The sequence below is a fragment of the Rattus norvegicus genome, chromosome 17, assembly GCF_036323735.1.
Source record: "Rattus norvegicus strain BN/NHsdMcwi chromosome 17, GRCr8, whole genome shotgun sequence".
Taxonomy (NCBI): domain Eukaryota; kingdom Metazoa; phylum Chordata; class Mammalia; order Rodentia; family Muridae; genus Rattus; species Rattus norvegicus.
In genome coordinates this window covers 62,646,813-62,668,274 of record NC_086035.1, presented here as the reverse complement: position 1 = coordinate 62,668,274, position 21,462 = coordinate 62,646,813, and the positions used below count along the sequence as shown (strand labels likewise).

Genomic DNA, 21,462 nt, shown 5'->3' with positions numbered 1-21,462 from the left:
AATTAACACTTTATCTGATAATTTGTGTATAGGTAAGGAAATATGCACATATATAAATACAAGTGAAAGAAGGGGATTTTGCATAATGTTATTTGGTTACATCAGAACTGAGGGTAACATAACCTACAAATGTAATTGTAAGCCATCGAGTTTTTATTATAAATTTTACTTGTGGCAAAAGTCTATGTAATACTTTTTGAAAAATAGTAGTTAGACAATTTATTATAAGGACATTGGTGTCCTCTGTCCTAAAGAGCAAATAAACCTGCAGCAAGACATGTCCTGCATTCAATTTTTGAAGCTAATTTTGACTCTCATTCAGTTAACTCAATGGGAACCCTCATAGTCTTTGCTAGTGGATACATAAATCATTTCATGGCTGGTATTCTACTGGTAGAAGCAATAACATATGTCCTTGTGTTTATACAAGGAAGTACTGATAAAGTAGATGACTCACTTCTTATTGTGTTATTAAGAGAAGAGAGATAGCTAACATTACTTCAGAGGAGATGGTGTGTGCTAGATCTCATAATGATCCACATAGTGCACTATGATTTAATAGAATCATTTGGAGACTCCATGCAAAGAGAAACTCATGCTATTAAGGATCACAATGATTTTTTTAACGAATGATTTTGCTTCATCAGTGATTGCTCAAAGGATGTTATAAGGATCAATGGTATCTTGCCTATTACACACTTCTATAGACTAACATTTTCTTTCACTTGAGGGAAATTTGTGAGAAGAATTAGACCAGTAAACAATGGGAGATTAATCAAAGGTACAATGTTAAGGAGAAGGATTGAGGCTTTTTAAAAAGTGTTATAGATTTAGCAGGCACTAACACTTTAAGAAACATATGCCTTGGGTTTGGATTTAATATATAAATAGTTTTATCTCCTAAGATTAATATTAAAAGCAAAAGACCCATCCATGTTCTAGTAGACACCACTAAGACTCTGTGAATTCAAAATCAAAGGAAACCTTTAGGAGCAAAGGATGAAGCATGTCCAGGAGCTCTGGAAGAAGAAAGCTGGGAGTAGATAACATATTATCTATTTTGTTTGGGAAACATTACACAATTATAAAATTGTCAGAGAATAATAAGAGACAAATGACAATTGAGACACTTGAGATAAAAGTTCTCTACAAAAACAAATTTTTAAGTGCATTAAAACCAATATATAAGTCCTGAAGTTCAGACCTGATGAACTTTTAAAAAGAATAAATAGCAGTTAATATTAGGAGTCAGGACCCACGATGACTTAATATATTATTTTAACCACATGCCATAAACCCATATGAAAAAGCTCGATAACAGTCCTATAAGGTAGCTAATATCTTCAGAATATGGTAAAAGGAGGAATTTGTCAAAGATAGAGAAGGTCAAGTTCATTATCACTGGTAGTGAACAAGCCAGAATTTAAACCCATGAGTTCTGGTTATATAATATGTTTTATCATGTGTTGTGACAGTACTATTTGTCTTTGAGCATTTGAAGCTATGTAAGGAAATGTGGGTGCATCTGATACAGTCCGGAGGTCGAGGGGGTCCACTACTAAAAGTAGCCAACCTCCTTCATGGGTCCATGAGTGTGGTTCTTAATGAAGTTATAAAGTGATCCACAAGTTGGAGAGGTGGCTTCTTCAACATGGCCATGTCTAATCCATGGGTTCACAGAAATACTCGTGCTAAGTATGGGCTGATCTTACCTTCCAGTACGCAACTCAATAAACAAGAAGTGACCTGACTCACAGATCCTAAAAGGTGGATTTTTAAACACTGAGCTGGCTTGAGTCATGGATCCAAAGAGTCAATTTCTTAAACACGTGCTGATGAAGAGACCTCTGAACTTGAACTTAGCGTGAAGAACAAGTAGTTTATGTCTTCAACACACCTTCAGAAAGATTCAGTAGAAAGGAGCTATTAGTTACTATTATAGGGAGGAGACATTAAAACCAGCCCCTTTAATTAACTTTGTGGCTTTCAGAATCTCACAATGGCTGTAATGTGGGGTAGACCATGCAAATATAGCTAGAAAGCACAGGAAAACTGGGATTGGTGAACATGCCCAGACTCACTTAACTAGTAGCAATGTATTGTGTGCCTTGTAATAGATAAAGCTTTGTAGAGGCCTATTGTATGGGGCCAAAGGAAGGTTGAAAATGGTTACTTGGCTCTCAGCATAACACCAGGGTAGGCATTTGGACCATTCTCTGAAGTGCTATCAAGAGGGGAACGAGTTTGGGGATATTTGGAAGCAAGGGGCAAGATTGTGGATCTGATGATGTATACAGGGGCACAGTAAGCATGTGGCAACTACTGGAGTGAGGTACCTTCTCAGAGCACCTTATGTGTCAGGTCACACCCTTAGATACAGAAAGACTGGCTATGCCCTTAATGGCACTGCTTCTGGTGCAGTAGCTGTCAGCTCATGAGGCTTCCTATAGTATTATTCATGATGCATGTGTGAAGTAGGCCTGGTGAGACTGAAAGGCATGGGGCATTGGATATGTCAAGGTGCAGCCAAGGTATCTCTTTTGCTGTTCTGCTCTAGGGGAATTTGGAATAAGCACTTTTGTCAAGCCTAGCCCTGGTACTTCTGGGAAGAAATACTTCGTATGGCTCTGGTTCCAGGTCAAGAACTTGGAGGCATGCAGGTCTATCTTCCCCATTTGCACAAATTTCCCACCAAGGGAGAGAGAGATTTCATTAGGTTTTGTCTGAGAGCATAGAGCTGCTTCAGCATCAGTGCTTTGACCTCTTGCTCTGAGCCCTCCAGGGTGGTGTTACTTTGCTCTAACTAACTAACTAACTAACTAACTAACTAACTAACTAACTAACTAATTATATATATTCCCTTCACCCATACAGCTGTGCCCCTTTCCCAGCTTATCACAATTCCTCTCTCCCTGGACTATGAGTCTACTTTTTTGAGGAACCCTGTATCTTTCCTGAGTGCTACTCTGTGTGACTACCTTTTTGGCACAGACTAGCTATGTCTAGTGCTATACTTACCTGAGACGCATTTCATCACCAGACCCCTCTGACTTTTCTTAGGCCCCAGAAAATTGCAACAGCTCCCAGCATCCTTCTCTCCCTACCCCATCTGTATTCCCCTTTGCCTATCATCTCCATTTTCTGAATTCCTCCCTCTATTCCTGTGCTCCATATTCCTCCCATTATTCTCCTCTCCTCTCTTAGAAACCTAGAAGCAAGTAGGACTCTATGGACTGTCTCTGAGTTCTTATCCTGGTTGTCAGGCCTCTCTGCCCTACAATGCAACCATTGATTCTGTCTGTTTCTTTTGTAGACAAGCTACTCCTTGAGTGACGGATCTCTTCCCAGAGTAAAGAATCTGACTGGATCCTACTAGTTCTTGCAGATGTAGCTTTATGTGCACATTTTTACTAGAAGACTTCACACCCTGAGGCTGCACTAGTAGGGGTTTTATACTGTCTTGGATTCTCATAGAGCAAGCTTGGGAATCCTCTTTGGGATCCATCTGCAGCTTAACTCAAGCCAGGAGGATCTCAGAAAAATGAAACGATGGAGGCCAGTTCATCTTTGAGACTGGACAATGTTCCTCATGTGGAAACTGTTCCTGATATAGTGACTCCAACCACTTGATTTCCAGTAGCACCATCGCTTCACGAGAAGCAATCTCTGTTCTAGGATATCTTGCTCTATGGAGGACTGGGTTTCATACCTCTTTAGCTTTGTCTTCTAGCTTCCTCATCATTTCTGTCCCCTGCTTTGGACCTTCATAGAGTGGTAAAGGACAACGGCATCTTCTGAGTAATATTCAATAATCTTGGCTAGTCCTAAGGAGTCTTGCTGATGCTCCACATTTTTGGATGTATTTTCTGATCCAGGCCATTTCATAAGTCACTAGGATGGGCCACCATTCTGTACCATAGCCTTTGGTTCTTTTTTTTTTTTTTTGGTTCTTTTTTTCGGAGCTGGGGACCGAACCCAGGGCCTTGCACTTCCTAGGTAAGCGCTCTACCACTGAGCTAAATTCCCAGCCCCTTCGGTTCTTATTCTTAGACCTGACAAGCAGGTAACGAGCAAACCCAGCCCAAGACTTGGTTGAGTCCCATTTACCTCCTGAGCTCCTTCAGGTCTTACCTACCATTGCTGCCCCCAGCAACCACAGGACTGTCAATATTGATATACTTCTATCAGGTTAAAGCTAAGCCAAGGGCTCAAGGTTCCTTGAGATGACTTCCCATACCCGTGCATAAAGATTCAATTCAAACACCAGAAAATGCACAATGAATAAAGGCCTCACCAGACACATGCCACACATGCTAGAGTTAATTGGTTCTGTACGTCTATGGAAAATGGGAAGAAAAACTAATCAGCTGAGAGCCAGGAGGCCAGAAGCTTTGAGGACCTGGAGTATGATTGAAGCTTCAAGACCACCCTGTTGACGGATGCCTCAAAGAAGTTCTCTTGTGATTTAAGGGCTAGGTTGTAGCTGACGAGGATGGAGTTGGAGTAGGGAGCTGTATGCCATATCAGGGCCAGCTAGGATAGCCCTGCTGTGGGAAGGAGGCCAGAAAGTCCATGCACCAGTTACATGCTTCATGTCCCTGGTATGTGCACATCACTGCCATGAAATGGTGAGAAGCAGCACTTTGATCCTAATACCCTATGTCATGCTGGTTGGGGCCCAGAATTCTTGGCCTCCTAATAAGATAGAGTTTATCTTCTAATTTGAAACCCTGTGTTTGAACTCATTTCTTCTCTCAAGATAATTTTTTAAAATTTTGATGACTTTCTTGTGATCTCCACACCCCTAAGTCAATATCACTATTTCCAGTCCCATTTTATTTTTGGACCACATATAGTACTCTGTGACTTACACATGAGGCAAAACACTATTATATACATATGCGATTGATAACATATGTTTATCGGAGTTAATCAAAATGTAACTCTGCATGATCAGATATATCTGCATGATCAGCTGTTTGAAAATTATTGCTTAGAAGAAATGAGAATTAGGTGTCTGACGGTATGTTCTTTTCAAACACATTTTAGTGCTGGGAACTCTTTCTTTCTGGAGACTTCCTCATTGCTCCAGACTACACTGTGCATACATAACTCACTTCCCCTCACTGACCATCTGCATTCACTGACTTTCTCAGTCTCTATTCCTCTTTTTCTCTCCTTCCCTTCCTTGCAGTTCCAAGGAATAAATTTCTTTAAATGTGAGTCATAGTCCAGCTCTTCCGGTGGCTATCTCTGTGTTAGCTGTTCCTTGACTGTGATAATATGCAGGGCTTCTCACCACTGACTTGCCCGTTCACCTTCGTAAATAGTAGTAACTCTTCTGCTGAAGAAACATAGTGCTATTTTATACCAACATTCTGTATGTATAAATCCTTTCTCCTACCTTCATTTGGTCCATTTTCAGGGTTGTCATCTTCCTTTACTGTCGCACGTAAATTGGGAATTTCATTGGATCTTTCTGGCACTGCAGTATGTCCAGACATACTCTGTTAAAACAAGTCACGATAGAGCGTTTTCTCTGAGCTGGTAGCTGGCTCAGTGGTAAGAGCAATTGCTCTACAGGCATGAGCACCCACAGTCAGGTGGCTATTACCATGCAAGGATCAGGTCAAGTCTGCACACCTGTCTAAACTGTTGCCCTGGAAACTGTAGGATCAATAGAAGGATCACTGGAGCCTGGCAGCTGTGACTGACACTGTTCAGTGAGAAGCCATGTAATAGAGCAGAACACTCCAGTCTGCATGTGCACGTGGGTACACATGCTTGCATGTACCATAACACACACACACAGACACACACACACACAGACACACACACACACACACACACAGACACACACACAGAGTATGCGTGCATACATGCACACAGTGTTTCATAAGTTTCTACTTTGCTGGTTATGAATGTTTATATTTCCTAAATGACGATTGGAAGGAAATACATTTTATGTTCACCTCATGGCTACTGAAGCAGCTGTTTTACCTGCAGAAAACCTATATAGGATGAAGTCAGCCAGAAACTCCAGCCTACTGAGGACAGATGACCTTCAGGCCCCTTAGCACAGTAAGGAGATGTTAACAAATATTTTCCAGGGCATGAGGAGATAATTGTTTCTTGAGGATTTGGCTAGTAGGAGTTTTCCAATGCATGGTCCATAACTGATGTATATATGACTGGACATAGCATATATCACTAGACTTAGAAGGTTATGATCTTCCCAAAAAGAGATATGATGTTATTATGGATGTGATGGGGTACAAAAGGGGGTAGAATGGACAAAATAAAAATTTATGAAATGCTTTGTGTGTATTTGTTGTGTGTGTGCAATATATGAGCATGTGTGTTCGGATACATATGCCCATGTATGCAGGGAGTGGAAGACACTGAATTAGGATAAAAAATGGGTGATAGATACTGAATTCAGTTACTTAATGTGCTGTTTGGTGTTGTGGTTTGAAGGAGACTATCTCCCATAGGCTCATATATTTGAATGCTTGATCCTTAGTGGAACTGCTTGGGAAGGATTAGAAGGTATTGCCTTACTGGAGTAGGTGTGGCCTTGTTGGAGGAGGTTTGTCACTGGGGCAGGTTTTAAGGTTACAAAAGCCCATTTTAGGCCTAGTCTCTCCTCTTCTTTTCTCCCCCTCTTCTCCCCTCCCTTTCTCTGTGTCTCTGTGTCTGTGTCTGTCTGTCTGTCTGTCTCTCTCTCTCTCTCTGTCTCTGTCTCTCTCTCTCTCTCTCTCTCTCTCTCTCTCTCTCTCTCTCTCTCTCTCTCTCTCCCTCTCTCTCTCTGCCTGTTGCCTGAGCATCAGGGTGTAGAGCATAAAGCTCTCTGCTACTGCTCCATCACTATGCCCATCTGACTGCTTTCTGCCATGGTGATCATGGGAGAACACTCTAAAACTGCCATCAATTTATTGTTTTTTGAGGAGTTGCCTTGGTCGCAGTGGCTTTTCTCAGCAATAAAACAATAACTAAGTAGGTTTTTTGTCAATATGAAACAAGACAGAATCATCTGATAATATCAAACCTCAAATGAGGAAAGGCCTACATTATATTGGCCTATAGGCAAGTCTGCTTAGTATGTTTTTTATTGATTATTAATCTGGGAGAGTTCAATTTACTGTGGGTAGTGCCAACCCGGAATGACTCAGAATGGATAAGGATGCCAATAAGCAAGTTGTGTGTTGCAAGCCATGTGTCCCTCCATGACTTTTGCTTCAATTCCTGCCTCCAGGGTCTTTCCCCTGCTTGTGGTCCTGCTCTGACTTCCTCAGTGACCAGTTCTTATCTGGAAGTGTAAACTAAAACGAACTCTTTTTCTAAGTTGCTTTTTTGTCATAGTGTTTTATTATAGAAATAGGCAACTTATTTTAGACATTAATCTTGGATACCCTGTATGCTTTGCGAAAGTCACTGAAGCAGGGCAATTATTATTAAATTGATCCTGGCAGCTGCTGTGTACTCTGTTTCTGGTAAGGTTATAAGATATTCAATTGCTTACAGTAAACTTGCCTTAGTCCCAGTCTTGCTGACAACCTTCAACCAGTCTTTGTTTTCCCACTGACCATAATCAGGAGACAGTTCTTCCATAAGTAACACTGGCACTGATGTCTTTGCATACCTAACACTAATTTTTATTTCTCACAATTTTATATGCCACTTTATTAATACTTATATGTCCAAGTTCTTATCAGAGACATTGCTTTGATACATCACTAAACATAAACATAATAACAGCTACAGGGACTGTTTTCGACTAATAGAATACATGTGTCATATTAAATACTTTGTAGTATGTCATGTTGGGCCTGAAGAGACTCTCAATAACCAGTATTAATGAGCCTCCTAGAACTGATTATTATTTGGGACTAACCATAATGAAAAGAACATTATGAAATTAAAATTTAACACTAATTTTAAGAAATAGATTTTTGGATTTCTAAATGTTCATATGCATATTTTTGTAATAAGAAAACCAATGTGAGAGATAGATACAAAAATCTCCTAAAAATTATGATACTAAAACATTCAACAAAGAAATTAATAGTCAAGCTTATATATTCTTAGATACATAGTTTTGAAATTAAAGCCACCAGGGAGATCAATTGATTAATCCTTTATTGATACAATAATTGAATATGTTGAACATTTATTAAAGCATAAGAATTGTAATAGCTGTATCTGTATAACTTAAATATCATATTAATTTTCACTTATCAAAATGCTTGATATGAATTTGAGATTTTCTCTACTGTATGAAATGTATTTATAGTATAATTTTTCTACCACTCTGAATTTTCACCTCCATTTTGGTTGCTAGTATCTCAAAATATTTACTTTCATTTGGAATTCACCACAGTAAAAATAACTAGATACTTCATATAATATTTATATATAACTTATATGATATAATATATAAATTATATACTTTTCTGCCCAACTTTTCAAATAAAATGATAGGTAAACTGTGACTAAATTTTGAATATAAGCAACAAAACAAGTTTCAGCACACTCAGTAATTTCACAAAGGTCAATTTACCGAAGTACCGCTATGACGTTTATCCCTGCGTGGTATAAGTAAGTTAGTTCTTGAAAAAGATTCAATGAGAGTTCTGTAAAACAAAATATAGAACAAAATTGTTAAGTGAGGTTATTCTAAAATGTGGCAAAGCTTTAGCTATTTGAATAATAAATATTATTTCTTTGTGTACCTCTAAGGTTTTCAAAGCTACCTCATTCTGCCTCTTCTGTCAATCAATGAAATTGTCAATAAAGGCTCACACACACTTTCATTGCAGAGAGTACCTATCAGATAGTACTTGTAAGAACCTGAGGAGATTCTGTATTCAAATTTGCCTGTCCTGGAACTGGCAAGGTGAATTGGTGAGTACAATTCTTGCTGCACAAGAATGCAGTCCTGAGATGAGATTCCCCAAACACATGGAGAGTCAGACAAGGTGGAATGTGCCTGCCACCACAGAAGGAGGGATAGAGCTTCAGAGATTGCAGATCCCAAACTCCAGTCAGCCAGTCAAGCCAAAATGATAATCTTGTGTCTCGGAGAGCAACTAAGGTAGAGAGCAATGGAGAAAGATGCTTGGAGTTGTCTTGTGATCTACACACTCATGTGCCTACACACTCACACACACATAGGCACACACACACACACATACACACACACACACACACACACACACACACGCAAACAGGCACACATGCACTAACACAGAAACACATGCACACCTCTCTACTTGAGGCATGTGCAGATTCCTGAAAGAATCACAGAAGTGTAGCAGTAGCTGTTTTATTACTTTAGTAAAAAACTAACCGAAGGGTCAACAACAGAAGAAAAGTGACATGGGAAAGGAGAAAGAAGGAGGGGGCAAATTGCCCTGGCCAATGAATATTTTTCGTTTAGCACTTTCCAGTTCTTGGTACTTGAGGAACTGTAAAATTGTGGTGACATAAATGATGTCACATTCCTATCTACTATGGAGACCCTTGTCAGTGGCTCAACTTATTTTTAAATTTCTCAGCAGTGGACTTTGTCAGTTTCAACAATTAAACACAAAATGAAACACATTTTTCAAGACTACTTTGAACCCTATTCTAATATATATTTAAATAACATAATATAATTTTTAAAAGTCTTTAGCTTTTATATCTGTTACCTTTATAAAAATCGTGACTAGTAGCAATATTTTGATATTTAGAAACCTTATTCTCAGTCTCCCCAGGTTATTTTACAAATTACCCATTCCTTCTAATCTTTACCCTGGCCTAACATACTAGTTTCATTCTTTTCCTTCTTTCTAATAACTACATTCAATTTTCGGCTATTGTAAATATCTACCTATGACTGGAGCCACAACCTCGCTGATCCCAGCCCACAGCTCACTGCTCCTAAACCCCTTGGGGGAGAGAGCTCACCACCCGGACAGGTGGGCACTCCTGAGACTGCAGAGCGGGAGAGACCACCAATACTGCCCAACCCTGCCCAGATCCCTGGCCCAAGAGGAAACTATATATGGCCTCTGGGAACCGGAAGATAGGGGCACTCGAACAGCAGATCCCCCGCAGTGCAGACACTGCCCAGACCTGAAGCAAACCAGGTCAACAGTTCTCTGCACCCAAATCCCCTGGGAGGGAGAGCTAAACCTTGTCAGGGACAGACATGCCTGGGAAACCAGAAGAGACTACACTCTGCCCACATTTCTGACTCCAGAGGAAAACACCTAACACCATCTGGGAGGCCAGTGAAAGGGGGGGCCAGGAAAAGGCGGCATAGGCCCTCCTGGTTGCCGCCCTTAAAAGCAGCCCCCCACGAGCAACTTGAGCTGCGGGACCACAGGTAAGACCAACTTTTCTGCTGCAAGTGACCTGCCTGATGGACTCAGGACACAGGCCCACAGGAACAGCTGAAGACCAGTAGACAGGAAAGACTACACGCCCCAAAGCAGAACACTCTGTCCCCATAACTGGTTGAAAGAAAACAGGAAAACAGGTCTACAGCACTCTTGACACACAGGCCTATAGGAAAGTCTAGCCACTGTCAGAAATAGCAGAATAAGGTTAACACCAGAGACAACCTGATGGCGAGAGGCAAGCACAGGAACCCAAGCAACAGAAACCAAGACTACATGGCACCATCAGAGCCCAATTCTCCCACCAAAGCAAACATTGAATATCCAAATATACAAGAAAAGCAAGATCTAGATTTAAAATCACATTTGATCATGATGCTGGAGGACTTGAAGAAAGACATGAAGAACTCCCTTAGAGAAATGCAGGAAAACATAAATAAACAAGTAGAAGCCTATAGAGAGGAATAACAAAAATCCCTGAAAGAATTCCAGGAAAACACAGTCAAACAGGTGAAGGAATTAAAAATGGAAATAGAAGCAATAAAGAAAACACAAAGGGAGACAACCCTGGATATAGAAAACCAAAGGAAGAGACAAGGAGCCGCAGATACAAGCATCACCAACAGAATACAAGAGATAGAAGAGAGAATCTCAGGAGCAGAAGATTCCATAGAAATCATCAACACAACTGTCAAAGATAATGTAAAACAGAAAAACCTACTGGTCCAAAACATACAGGAAATCCAGGACTCAATGAGAAGATCAAACCTAAGGATAATAGGTATAGAAGACAGTGAAGACTCCCAGCTCAAAGGATCAGTAAATATCTTCAACAAAATCATAGAAGAAAATTTCCCTAACCTAAAGAAAGAGATGCCCATAAGCATACAAGAAGCCTACAGAACTCCAAATAGATTGGACCAGAAAAGAAACTCCTCCCGTCACATAATAGTCAAAACACCAAATGCACAAAATAAAGAATATTAAAAGCAGTAAGGGAAAAAAGGTCAAGTAACATATAAAGGCAGACCTATCAGAATTATACCAGACTTCTTGCCAGAGACTATGAAAGCCAGAAGATCCTGGACAGATGTCATACAGACCCTAAGAGAACACAAATGCCAGCCCAGGTTACTGTATCCTGCAAAACTCTCAATTAACATAGATGGAGAAACCAAGATATTCCATGACAAAACCAAATTTAACACAATATCTTTCTACAAATCCAGCCCTACAAAGGATAAATGGTAAAGCCCAACATAAGGAGGCAAGCTACACCCTAGAAAAAGCAAGAAACTAATCGTCTTGGCAACAAAACAAAGAGAAGAGAAGCACACAGACATAATCTCACATCCAAATATGAATATAAGAGGAAGCAATAATCACTATTCCTTAATATCTCTCAACATCAATGGTCTCAACTCCCCAATAAAAAACATATATTAACAAACTGGATATGCAATGAGGACCCTGCATTCTGCTGCCTCCAGGAAACACACCTCAGAGACAAAGACAGACACTACCTCAGAGTGAAAGGCTGGAAAACAACTTTCCGAGCAAATGGTCGGAAGAAGCAAGCTGGAGTAGCCATTCTAATATCGAATAAAATTGATTTTCAACTAAAAGTCATCAAAAAGGATAAGGAAGGACACTTCATATTCATCAAAGGAAAATCCACCAAGATGAACTCTCAATCCTAAATATCTATGCTCTAAATACAAGGGCACCTACATACATAAAAGAAACCTCACTAAAGCTCAAAACACACATTGCACCTCACACAATACTAGTAGGAGATTTCAACACCCCACTCTCATCAATGGAAAGGTCATGGGAACAGAAATTAAACAGAGACGTAGACAGACTAAGAGAAATCATGAACCAAATGGACTTAACAGATATTTATAGAACATTCCATTCTAAAACAAAAGGATATACTTTCTTCCCACCACCTCATGGTACTTTCTCCAAAATTGACCATATAATAGGTCATAAAACAGGCCTCAACAGACATGGAAAGATAGAAATAATCCCATGTGTCCTATCAGACCTCCACGGGCTAAAGCTGGTGTTCAATAACAATAAGGGAGGAATGACCACATATACATGTAAGTTGAACAATGCTCTACTCAACGACATCCTGGTCAAGGAAGAAATAAAGAAAAAAATTAAAGGCTTCTTAGAATTTAATGAAAATGAAGGTACAACATAACCAAACTTATGGGACACAGTGAAAGCTGTGCTAAGAGGAAAACTCATAGCACTGAGTGCCTGCAGAAAGAAACAGGAGAGAGCATATGTCAGCAGCTTGACAGCACACCTAAAAGCTCTAGAACAGAAAGAAGCAAATATACCCAGGAGGAGTAGAAGGCAGGAAATAATCAAACTCAGAGCTGAAATCAACCAAGTAGAAACAAAAAGGACCATAGAAAGAATCCACAGAGCCAAAAGTTGGTTCTTTGAGAAAGTCAACAAGATATATAAATCCTTAGCCAGACTAATGAGAGGACACAGAGAGTCTGTCCAAATTAACAAAATCAGAAATGAAAAGGGAGACATAACTACAGAATCAGAGGAAATTCAAAAAATCATCAGATCCTACTACAAAAGCCTATATTCAACAAAACTTGAAAATCTGCAGGAAATGGGCAATTTCCTAAACAGATACCAGGTACCAAAGTTAAATCAGGAACAGATAAACCATTTAAACAACCCCATAACTCCTAATGAAATAGAAGCAGTCATTAAAGTTCTCCCAACCAAAAAGAGCCCAGGTCCAGACACGTTTAGTGCAGAATTCTATCAGACCTTCATAGAAAACCTCATACCAATACTATCCAAACTATTCCACAAAATTGAAACAGATGGAGTGCTCCCGAATTCCTTCTATGAAGCCACAATTACTCTTATACCTAAACCACACAAAGACACAACAAAGAAAGAGAACTTCAGACTAATTTCCCTTATGAATATCGACACAAAAATACTCAGTAAAATTCTGGCAAACTGAATCCAAGAGCACAAAAACAGTCATCCACCATAATCAAGTAGGCTTCATCCCAGGCATACAGGGATGGTTTAATATACAGAAAACCATCAACATGATCCATTATATAAACAAACTGAAAGAACAAAACCACATGATCATTTCATTAGATGCTGAGAAAGCATTTGACAAAATTCAACACCCCTTCCTGGTAAAAGTCCTGGAAAGAATAGGAATTCAAGGCCCATACCTAAACATACTAAAAGCCATATACAGCAAACCAGTTGCTAACATTAAACTAAATGGAGAGAAACTTGAAGCAATCCCACTAAAATCAGGGGCTAGACAAGGTTACCCACTCTCTCCCTACTTATTCAATATAGTTCTTGAAGTTCTAGCCAGAGCAATCAGACAACAAAAGGAGGTCAAGGGGATACAGATTGGAAAAGAAGAAGTCAAAATTTCACTATTTTCAGATGATATGATAGTATATTTAAGCGATCCCAAAAGTTCCACCAGAGAACTACTAAACCTGATAAACACCTTCAACAAAGTGATTGGGTATAAAATTAACTCAAATAAATCAGTACCCTTCCTCTAAACAAAAGAGAAACAAGCCGAGAAAGAAACGACACCCTTCAGAATAGTCCCAAATAATATAAAATACCTCGGTGTGACTTTAACCAAGCAAGTAAAAGATTTGTACAATAAGAACTTCAAGCCTCTGAAGAAAGAAATTGAAGAAGACCTCAGAAGATGGAAAGATCTCCCATGCTCATGGATTGGCAGGATTAACATAGTAAAAATGGCCATTTTACCAAAAGTGATCTACAGATTCAATGCAATCCCCATCAACATACCAATCCAATTCTTCAGAGAGTTAGACAGAACAATTTGCAAATTAATCTGGAATAACAAAAAACCCAGGATAGCTAAAACTATCCTCAGCAATAAAAGGACTTCAGGGGGAATTACTATCTCTGAACTCAAGCAGTATTACAGAGCAATAGTGATAAAAAACTGCATGGTATTGGTACAGGGACAGACAGATAGACCAGTGGAATAGAATTGAAGACCCAGAAATGAACCCACACACCTATGGTCACTTGATTTTTGACAAAGGAGCCAAAACCATCCAATGGAAAAAAGATAGCATTTTCAGCAAATGGTGCTGGTTCAACTGGAGGTCAACATGTAGAAGAATGCAGATCGATCCATGCTTATCACCCTGTACAAAGCTTAAGTCCAAGTGGATCAAGGACCTCCACATCAAAGTAGATATATTCAAGCTAATAGAAGAAAAATTGGGGAAGCATCTCGAACACATGGGCACTGGAGAAAATTTCCTGAACAAAACACCAATGGCCTATGCTCTAAGATCAAGAATCGACAAATGGGATCTCATAAAACTGCAAAGCTTCTGTAAGGCAAAGGACACTGTGGTTAGGACAAAATGGCAACCAACAGATTGGGAAAAGATCTTTACCAATCCTACAAGAGATAGAGGGCTTATATCCAAAATATACAAAGAACTCAAGAAGTTAGACCGCAGGGAGACAAATAACCCTATTAAAAATGGGGTTCAGAGCTAAACAAAGAATTCACAGCTGAGGAATGCCGAATGGCTGAGAAACACCTAAAGAAAAGTTCAATATCTTTAGTCATCAGAGAAATGCAAATCAAAACAACCCTGAGATTTCACCTCACACCAGTGAGAACGGCTAAGATCAAAAACTCAGGTGACAGCAAATGCTGGCAAGGATGTGGAGAAAGAGGAACACTCCTCCGTTGTTGGTGGGATTGTAGACTGGTACAACCATTCTGTAAATCAGTCTGGAGGTTCCTCAGAAAATTGGGCATTGATGTACCTGAGGACCCAGCTATACCTCCCTTGGGCATATACTCAAAAGATGCCCCCACATATAACAAAGACATGTGTTCCACTGTGTTCATAGCAGCCTTATTTATAATAGGCAGAAGCTGGAAAGGACCCAGATGCCCTTCAACAGAGGACTGGATACAGAAAATGTGGTACATCTACACAATAGAATATTACTCAGCTATCAAAAACAATGACTTTTTGAAATTTATAGGCAAATAGAGGGAACTGGAAAATATTATCCTGAGTGAGGTAACCCAATCACAGAAAAACACACATGGTATGCACTCATCAATAAGTGGCTATTAGCCCAAATGCTTGAATTACCCTAGATGCACAGAACACATGAAACTCAAGAAGGATGACCAAAACGCAAATGATTCACTCCTTCTTTAAAATGGGAACAAGAATACCCTTGGGAGGGAATAGGGAGGCAAAGTTTAGAACAGATGCAAAAGGAACACCCATTCAGAGTCTGCCCCACATGTGGCCCATACATATACAGCCACCCAATTAGAGAAGACGGATGAAGCAAAGAAGTGCAGGCCGACAGAAACCGGATGTAGATCTTTCCTGAGAGACACAGCCAGAATATAGCAAATACATAAGCGAATGCCAGCAGCAAACCACTGAACTGAGAATGGGACCCCCGTTGAAGGAATCAGAGAAAGGACTGGAAGAACTTGAAGGGGCTCAAGACCCTATATGAACAATAATGCCAACCAACCAGAGCTTCCAGGGACTAAGCCACTACCCAAAGACTATACATGGACTGACCCTGGGCTCCAACCTCATAGGTAGCAATGAATAGCCTAGTTAGAGGACCAGTGGAAGGGGAAGCCCTTGGTCCTGCCAAGACTGAACCCCCAGTGAACGTGATTGTTGTGGGGAGGGTGGTAATGGGGAGAGGGTGGGGAGGGGAACACCCATATAGAAGGGAAGGGGTAGGGGCTAGGGGGATGTTGGCTCGGAAACCGGGAAGGGAAATAACAATCAAAATGTAAATAAGCAATACTCATGTTAATAAATATTAAAAAAATCTACCTACATCTGATGCATAAGGAAGAGGACCCTGCATTTAATGAAAATACCTTTATATCACATTTTGGCCAATGACTACATCCATAGAGCACAGTTAATTAGCTTTGATCCTCAGATTTTCCACTGGAATAACCATTTTCTCAGGGTGTTAACATTTCATCTCTTAGTTTCCAAGATTTTGTAGTACCCACCCCCCCAAGCCTCTGTTTTTATCTGATGCCAACTAAAAAGAAATACGTGACTAAGATAAATTGAAAATTATTCAAATAGAAACATATGTCAAAAAACGACAGGTAATACAGGACGAAGGATAGATGAGAAAGGAAACATCCTGTAACTAGAAAATAGACAGGGCATGAATTGAAAGAGAATACCAAATTGAGTAATTTACACATGGAGAGATTAATTTATACAATTCTCTAAACAAAGTGAATATAATACATGGTCACCTGTGTTTGTGCTTGAAATCTAACAAAATAAATCACTTTCCAGACTTTCCTCATCTTGCTTATATAAAACTTAGGATATTGTGATTCTTAAGTGAAATTTGTCCTACAACTGTGATGGTAGTACTATTTATTAACACTGCAATTATCAAAGCACTGGGACAAACTATGGAACTGCAATTGGGTTTCTTAGCTTGACAGCAGAAGTCATACATGACTGACTTTCTGATTTGATCGTTGTTGAACTACAGACCCCTGTGGTACATGGGATCTTATCATTTGATGCAAAGAAACAAGAGAATGAATGCACTGGGAGCTAGGAAAGATGACTTTCAAATCATGCACCAGCTACTTCTTAATCATAGGACAAATTAATAAAACTAGGAAAGGAGAAATTATTCAAACTATGGGTGGTGGCACATAATTAGAAAAGATGTTAAAATTTTACCAGCATTTTAGAAAACTATTGCTATGAAATCTAGCACAGAATAGACCATTATACAAATAGTACTTTTTTAAAAGGAATTTCATACTCATTTAACCTTTACTATTTAGAAATTTTATGCATCCTACCTGTGGGAAGAATGGTCATCAGAATCATATACTATTAAAGAAAAAGGTAAAAATATTAAACTGTAAAATGTTTAAAAATGTAACAGAATCTTCTACAGTGAATGTTAATTATAAAAATGAGATATACTTACTATTATTTTCTACTTGTTCAATCAATATGGGGGAATGAAAGTTAACATTAACTGTGAACTCAAAGTCAACTGTAATTTATATCATAACAAGAATTTCAGTCAAAATTCTTTATCATAGAAAACTCTATGTGTACTTGCCTCAGAGAGAAACTTTGAAACAGCATTTGTTAGTTAACATGGCAGTAAGTTCCCAGGGATAAGAACATAACTGATATAAACTATTATATATGTGTATACATATAACATGTGTATGTATATTTAATATAAATATATATGTATATATAATTACATATTTATTTGAGATGTAACAGTTTTCCACAGTGGCAGCAAAAATACTTTTAATTTATATAAAACACTTGCAAAAGAGAAAAATAACATGGTTAAAGCTATTGACATTTCTTATAAGAGGAAAATCAGATCATAGAAATGAGGCCTCAGTGTATAAACAGTTGTTCTCCAAAAGAATTAGGAGAAATACAGACTTGGAGGGTGGTTTTGTGGTATAGTGCATTCTGTGAAAATGTCAGAATCTGAAATCGAATCCCTGCATCCATTCTAAGGTTGAAACAACAGTTTACATCTGTGACCCAAGTACCAGGGGCAGCAGAGACATGAAGATCCTGGTGGCTAACAGATCAAGATAGTCTGGCCAAAAGAGTGATCTCCAGGTTCAGTGAGAGATGCTATCTCAAAAAACATGAATAAAGTTGAAAAAATAGTAAAATATATGACAAAAGTGCTTCCAACCTCTTGCATGTACACATGGCTAGGTATACCTACATTGACATACATGACACCCTATACACTGCATACTTGCACAAACAGAAACATGACAGGCAGTGATTGTGAATAAGTAATGAGTACTTCCTTGATGTATGTGAAGCTCTCATTATAATTTTCAATGGCACAAACAATAATATAAAAAGATAAATCAGCTATGTGTGGACTGTTTTCAAATTTACCTCTCAAAAACAGTGTCATTATGGTTAAGCTATCATCTAAACATTCTAATGTTACTGCTATGTCAAGGATTGTATGACAAACCACAGACACAGTTTAGAAAAGCATGTTCCACTCCTCCATTGTTGGTGGGATTGCAGACTGGTAAAACCATTCTGGAAATCAGTCTGGAGGTTCCTCTGAAAATTGGACATTGAACTGCCTGAGGATCCAGCTATACCTCTCTTGGGCATATACCCAAAAGATGCCTCAACATATAAAAGAGACACGTGCTCCACTATGTTCATCGCAGCCTTATTTATAATAGCCAGAAAATGGAAAGAACCCAGATGCCCTTCAACAGAGGAATGGATACAGAAAATGTGGTACATCTACACAATGGAATATTACTCAGCTATCAAAAACAACGAGTTTATGAAATTTGTAGGCAAATGGTTGGAACTGGAAAATATCATCCTGAGTGAGCTAATCCAATCACAGAAAGACATACATGGTATGCACTCATTGATAAGTGGCTATTAGCCCAAATGCTTGAATTACCCTAGATCCCTAGAACAAACGAAACTCAAGACGGATGATCAAAATGTGAATGCTTCACTCCTTCTTTAAATGAGGAAAAAGAATACCCTTGGCAGGGAATAGAGAGGCAAAGATTAAAACAGAGACTGAAGGAACACCCATTCAGAGCCTGCCCCACATGTGGCCCATACATATACAGCCACCCAATTAGACAAGATGGATGAAGCAAAGAAGTGCAGACCGACAGGAGCCGGATGTAGATCGCTCCTGAGAGACACAGCCAGAATACAGCAAATATAGAGGCGAATGCCAGCAGCAAACCACTGAACTGAGAATAGGTCCCCTATTGAAGGAATCAGAGAAAGAACTGGAAGAGCTTGAAGGGGCTCGAGACCCCAAAAGTACAACAATGCCAAGCAACCAGAGCTTCCAGGGACTAAGCCACTACCTAAAGACTATACATGGACTGACCCTGGACTCTGACCCCATAGGTAGCAATGAATATCCTAGTAAGAGCACCAGCGGAAGGGGAAGCCCTGGGTCCTGCTAAGACTGAACCCCCAGTGAACTAGTCTATGGGGGGAGGGCGGCAATGGGGGGAGGGTTGGGAGGGGAACACCCATAAGGAAGGGGAGGGGGGAGGGGGATGTTTGCCCGGAAACCGGGAAAGGGAATAACACTCGAAATGTATATAAGAAATACTCAAGTTAATAAAAAAAAAAAAAAAAAAAAAAAAGAAAAGCATGTTCCCTGGAGATTGTCAACCCCCATTGAATTTTGTCTAACTTGTACTTACAAATGTCTTACCTATGATATCTTAACCTTTGTGAATTCATATGGGTAATTTCTCTGCTGTGTCCAGAAAACATTCTTACCTTGTAGTTACCCATTGCCTCTGGCTCTTATACAATCTATCTATCACATCTTCCACAATGATCCCTAATCTTTGGGACAAGGGATTTTGGTATAGTTGTCATGTTTGGGCCTGAACATAGTTCAGTCTCTTATTCTTTTCACATCGACCAATTATAAGTACCTATAGTAATCATGTTTACTGTAAAACAAGCTTCTCTGATGAGGGCTGATAGATACACAAACCAGTGGGTATAGCAATTAGGAGTTGGTGTGTGTGTGTGTGTGTGTGTGTGTGTGTGTGTGTGTGTGTGTGTGTGTGTGTGACTGTGACCATTAGTAGAATGATAGAAACAGATTTTCCCTAAGGCCTATGATCTTTTTACCCAGAGGTTCTTGACCCTGATTAGTACCAGATACTGTTTTCAACTTAAGGAGTGGATTTAAAAAGTGGTTGGTTACTCCTGTGACATTTGTGTGACCACTGAATCAATGTACAAGTCTTGTAGGCTGGCCATTGCTGTAGATGGCAGGGTTCATAGCTGTCTAAGGTTACTTTTCTTCCCTGGTACGATGCATAGCACCTTTTATCATTGTGAAAGTTAGCCAGGAGGGAGGAAACAACTTGATTTATCGGTGTTCTATGACTCAAGTATGTGATGTCTTGGTCATTAGTGCCTGGTGAGCAATGGTGAGCACTGGAAGTGGCCTGTAGTATTTGAGGCTCTAAGGGTCCTCTCTGGACAACCGTTACAAAAAAGGTAACCTGTTGCTAGCACTGGGCTTATTCGTTAAAGAAAAGAGAGAGAGAACAATCATATGGAAATTTACTACTGTAAAAGCTTCCTAATACACACACACACACACACACACACACACACACACACACACACTTTAAATGAGGTTATCACTTATCACATAATAGAGCAAGAAGGACCCTACTAAACACCATAGGCTACGAAGTCAAAGTTTGCTTACTACAACTTTTATTGTATAAGGTAAGAGTAAGAATAGTAATTTATTATCACAAAACTTACCTCGATTGGATCTTCGGATATGTTTAATTATTGAATTTTGGTGTTTCAAAATAGTGCGGGCACTGTCATGAACAAATACGGTAGTGCATAAAATTGTTTTAAACACTTATAAAATACATAAAATTACAAGCACATCTTTGACAATATTAGACGTTATCTAAACTTAGTAAACTATACTTAAAATTCATAACCTCTAAAATATTTTTATTGAACTTACAGTTTAGTGGGAAATGATGGAGGAGCACAGTGAAGGGAAACTGAACCAGCTCACACAGAAACTAGGTAAATGTGACATGATAGATGGTCTTACAAGGAGTCCTGGGTCTTTAAAATCTGCTCTGTTCTTTTTTTTAGTAGGCATATCAATACTTTTGATTCCTATGGATCAGATTGCTCTGGCCTCTAAGGCCTGGCAGGTGGTGTGTTGTCCAAGGTACAAAAGGGAAACACAGGGCCAGCCCCTCAAGACAGAGCACAGGGAGAGCAGAGTCCTGACTTAGGTGCTCTGTTCTTAGACAGTGGTTTTCCTTATAATGTCACTAACTGTCAACTTGACACAGCTTAGAATTACCTGAAAAGAGTCCCAATCTAGTAATTGTTCTTATTAGTTCAGTCTGTGAACATATCTTTGGGGATTCTCTTGATTGATAGGA

The 21,462-nt window shown here is 39.3% G+C and overlaps 1 protein-coding gene across 4 annotated transcripts in view; it reads right to left on the bottom strand.

The window, feature by feature from the left end:
• Nucleotides 1-860: 860 nt before the first annotated feature.
• Poted (POTE ankyrin domain family member D) overlaps nucleotides 861-21,462 on the bottom strand; it is a 33,562-nt gene continuing 12,960 nt past the window's right edge. For 3 of the 4 annotated variants that reach the window (XM_001079298.7, XM_039096340.2, XM_017600737.3), the window contains 5 exons: nucleotides 20,810-20,871; nucleotides 17,311-17,341; nucleotides 8,561-8,633; nucleotides 5,405-5,507; nucleotides 861-1,897 (listed from right to left, as the gene is read on the bottom strand). In XM_001079298.7, coding sequence (XP_001079298.3) covers nucleotides 1,881-1,897; nucleotides 5,405-5,507; nucleotides 8,561-8,633; nucleotides 17,311-17,341; nucleotides 20,810-20,871 — 286 coding nt within the window. In that variant the 3' untranslated portion in view covers nucleotides 861-1,880. The remainder of the gene's footprint in view (nucleotides 1,898-5,404; nucleotides 5,508-8,560; nucleotides 8,634-17,310; nucleotides 17,342-20,809; nucleotides 20,872-21,462) is intronic. The other variant, XM_017600735.3, reaches the window with a different exon arrangement.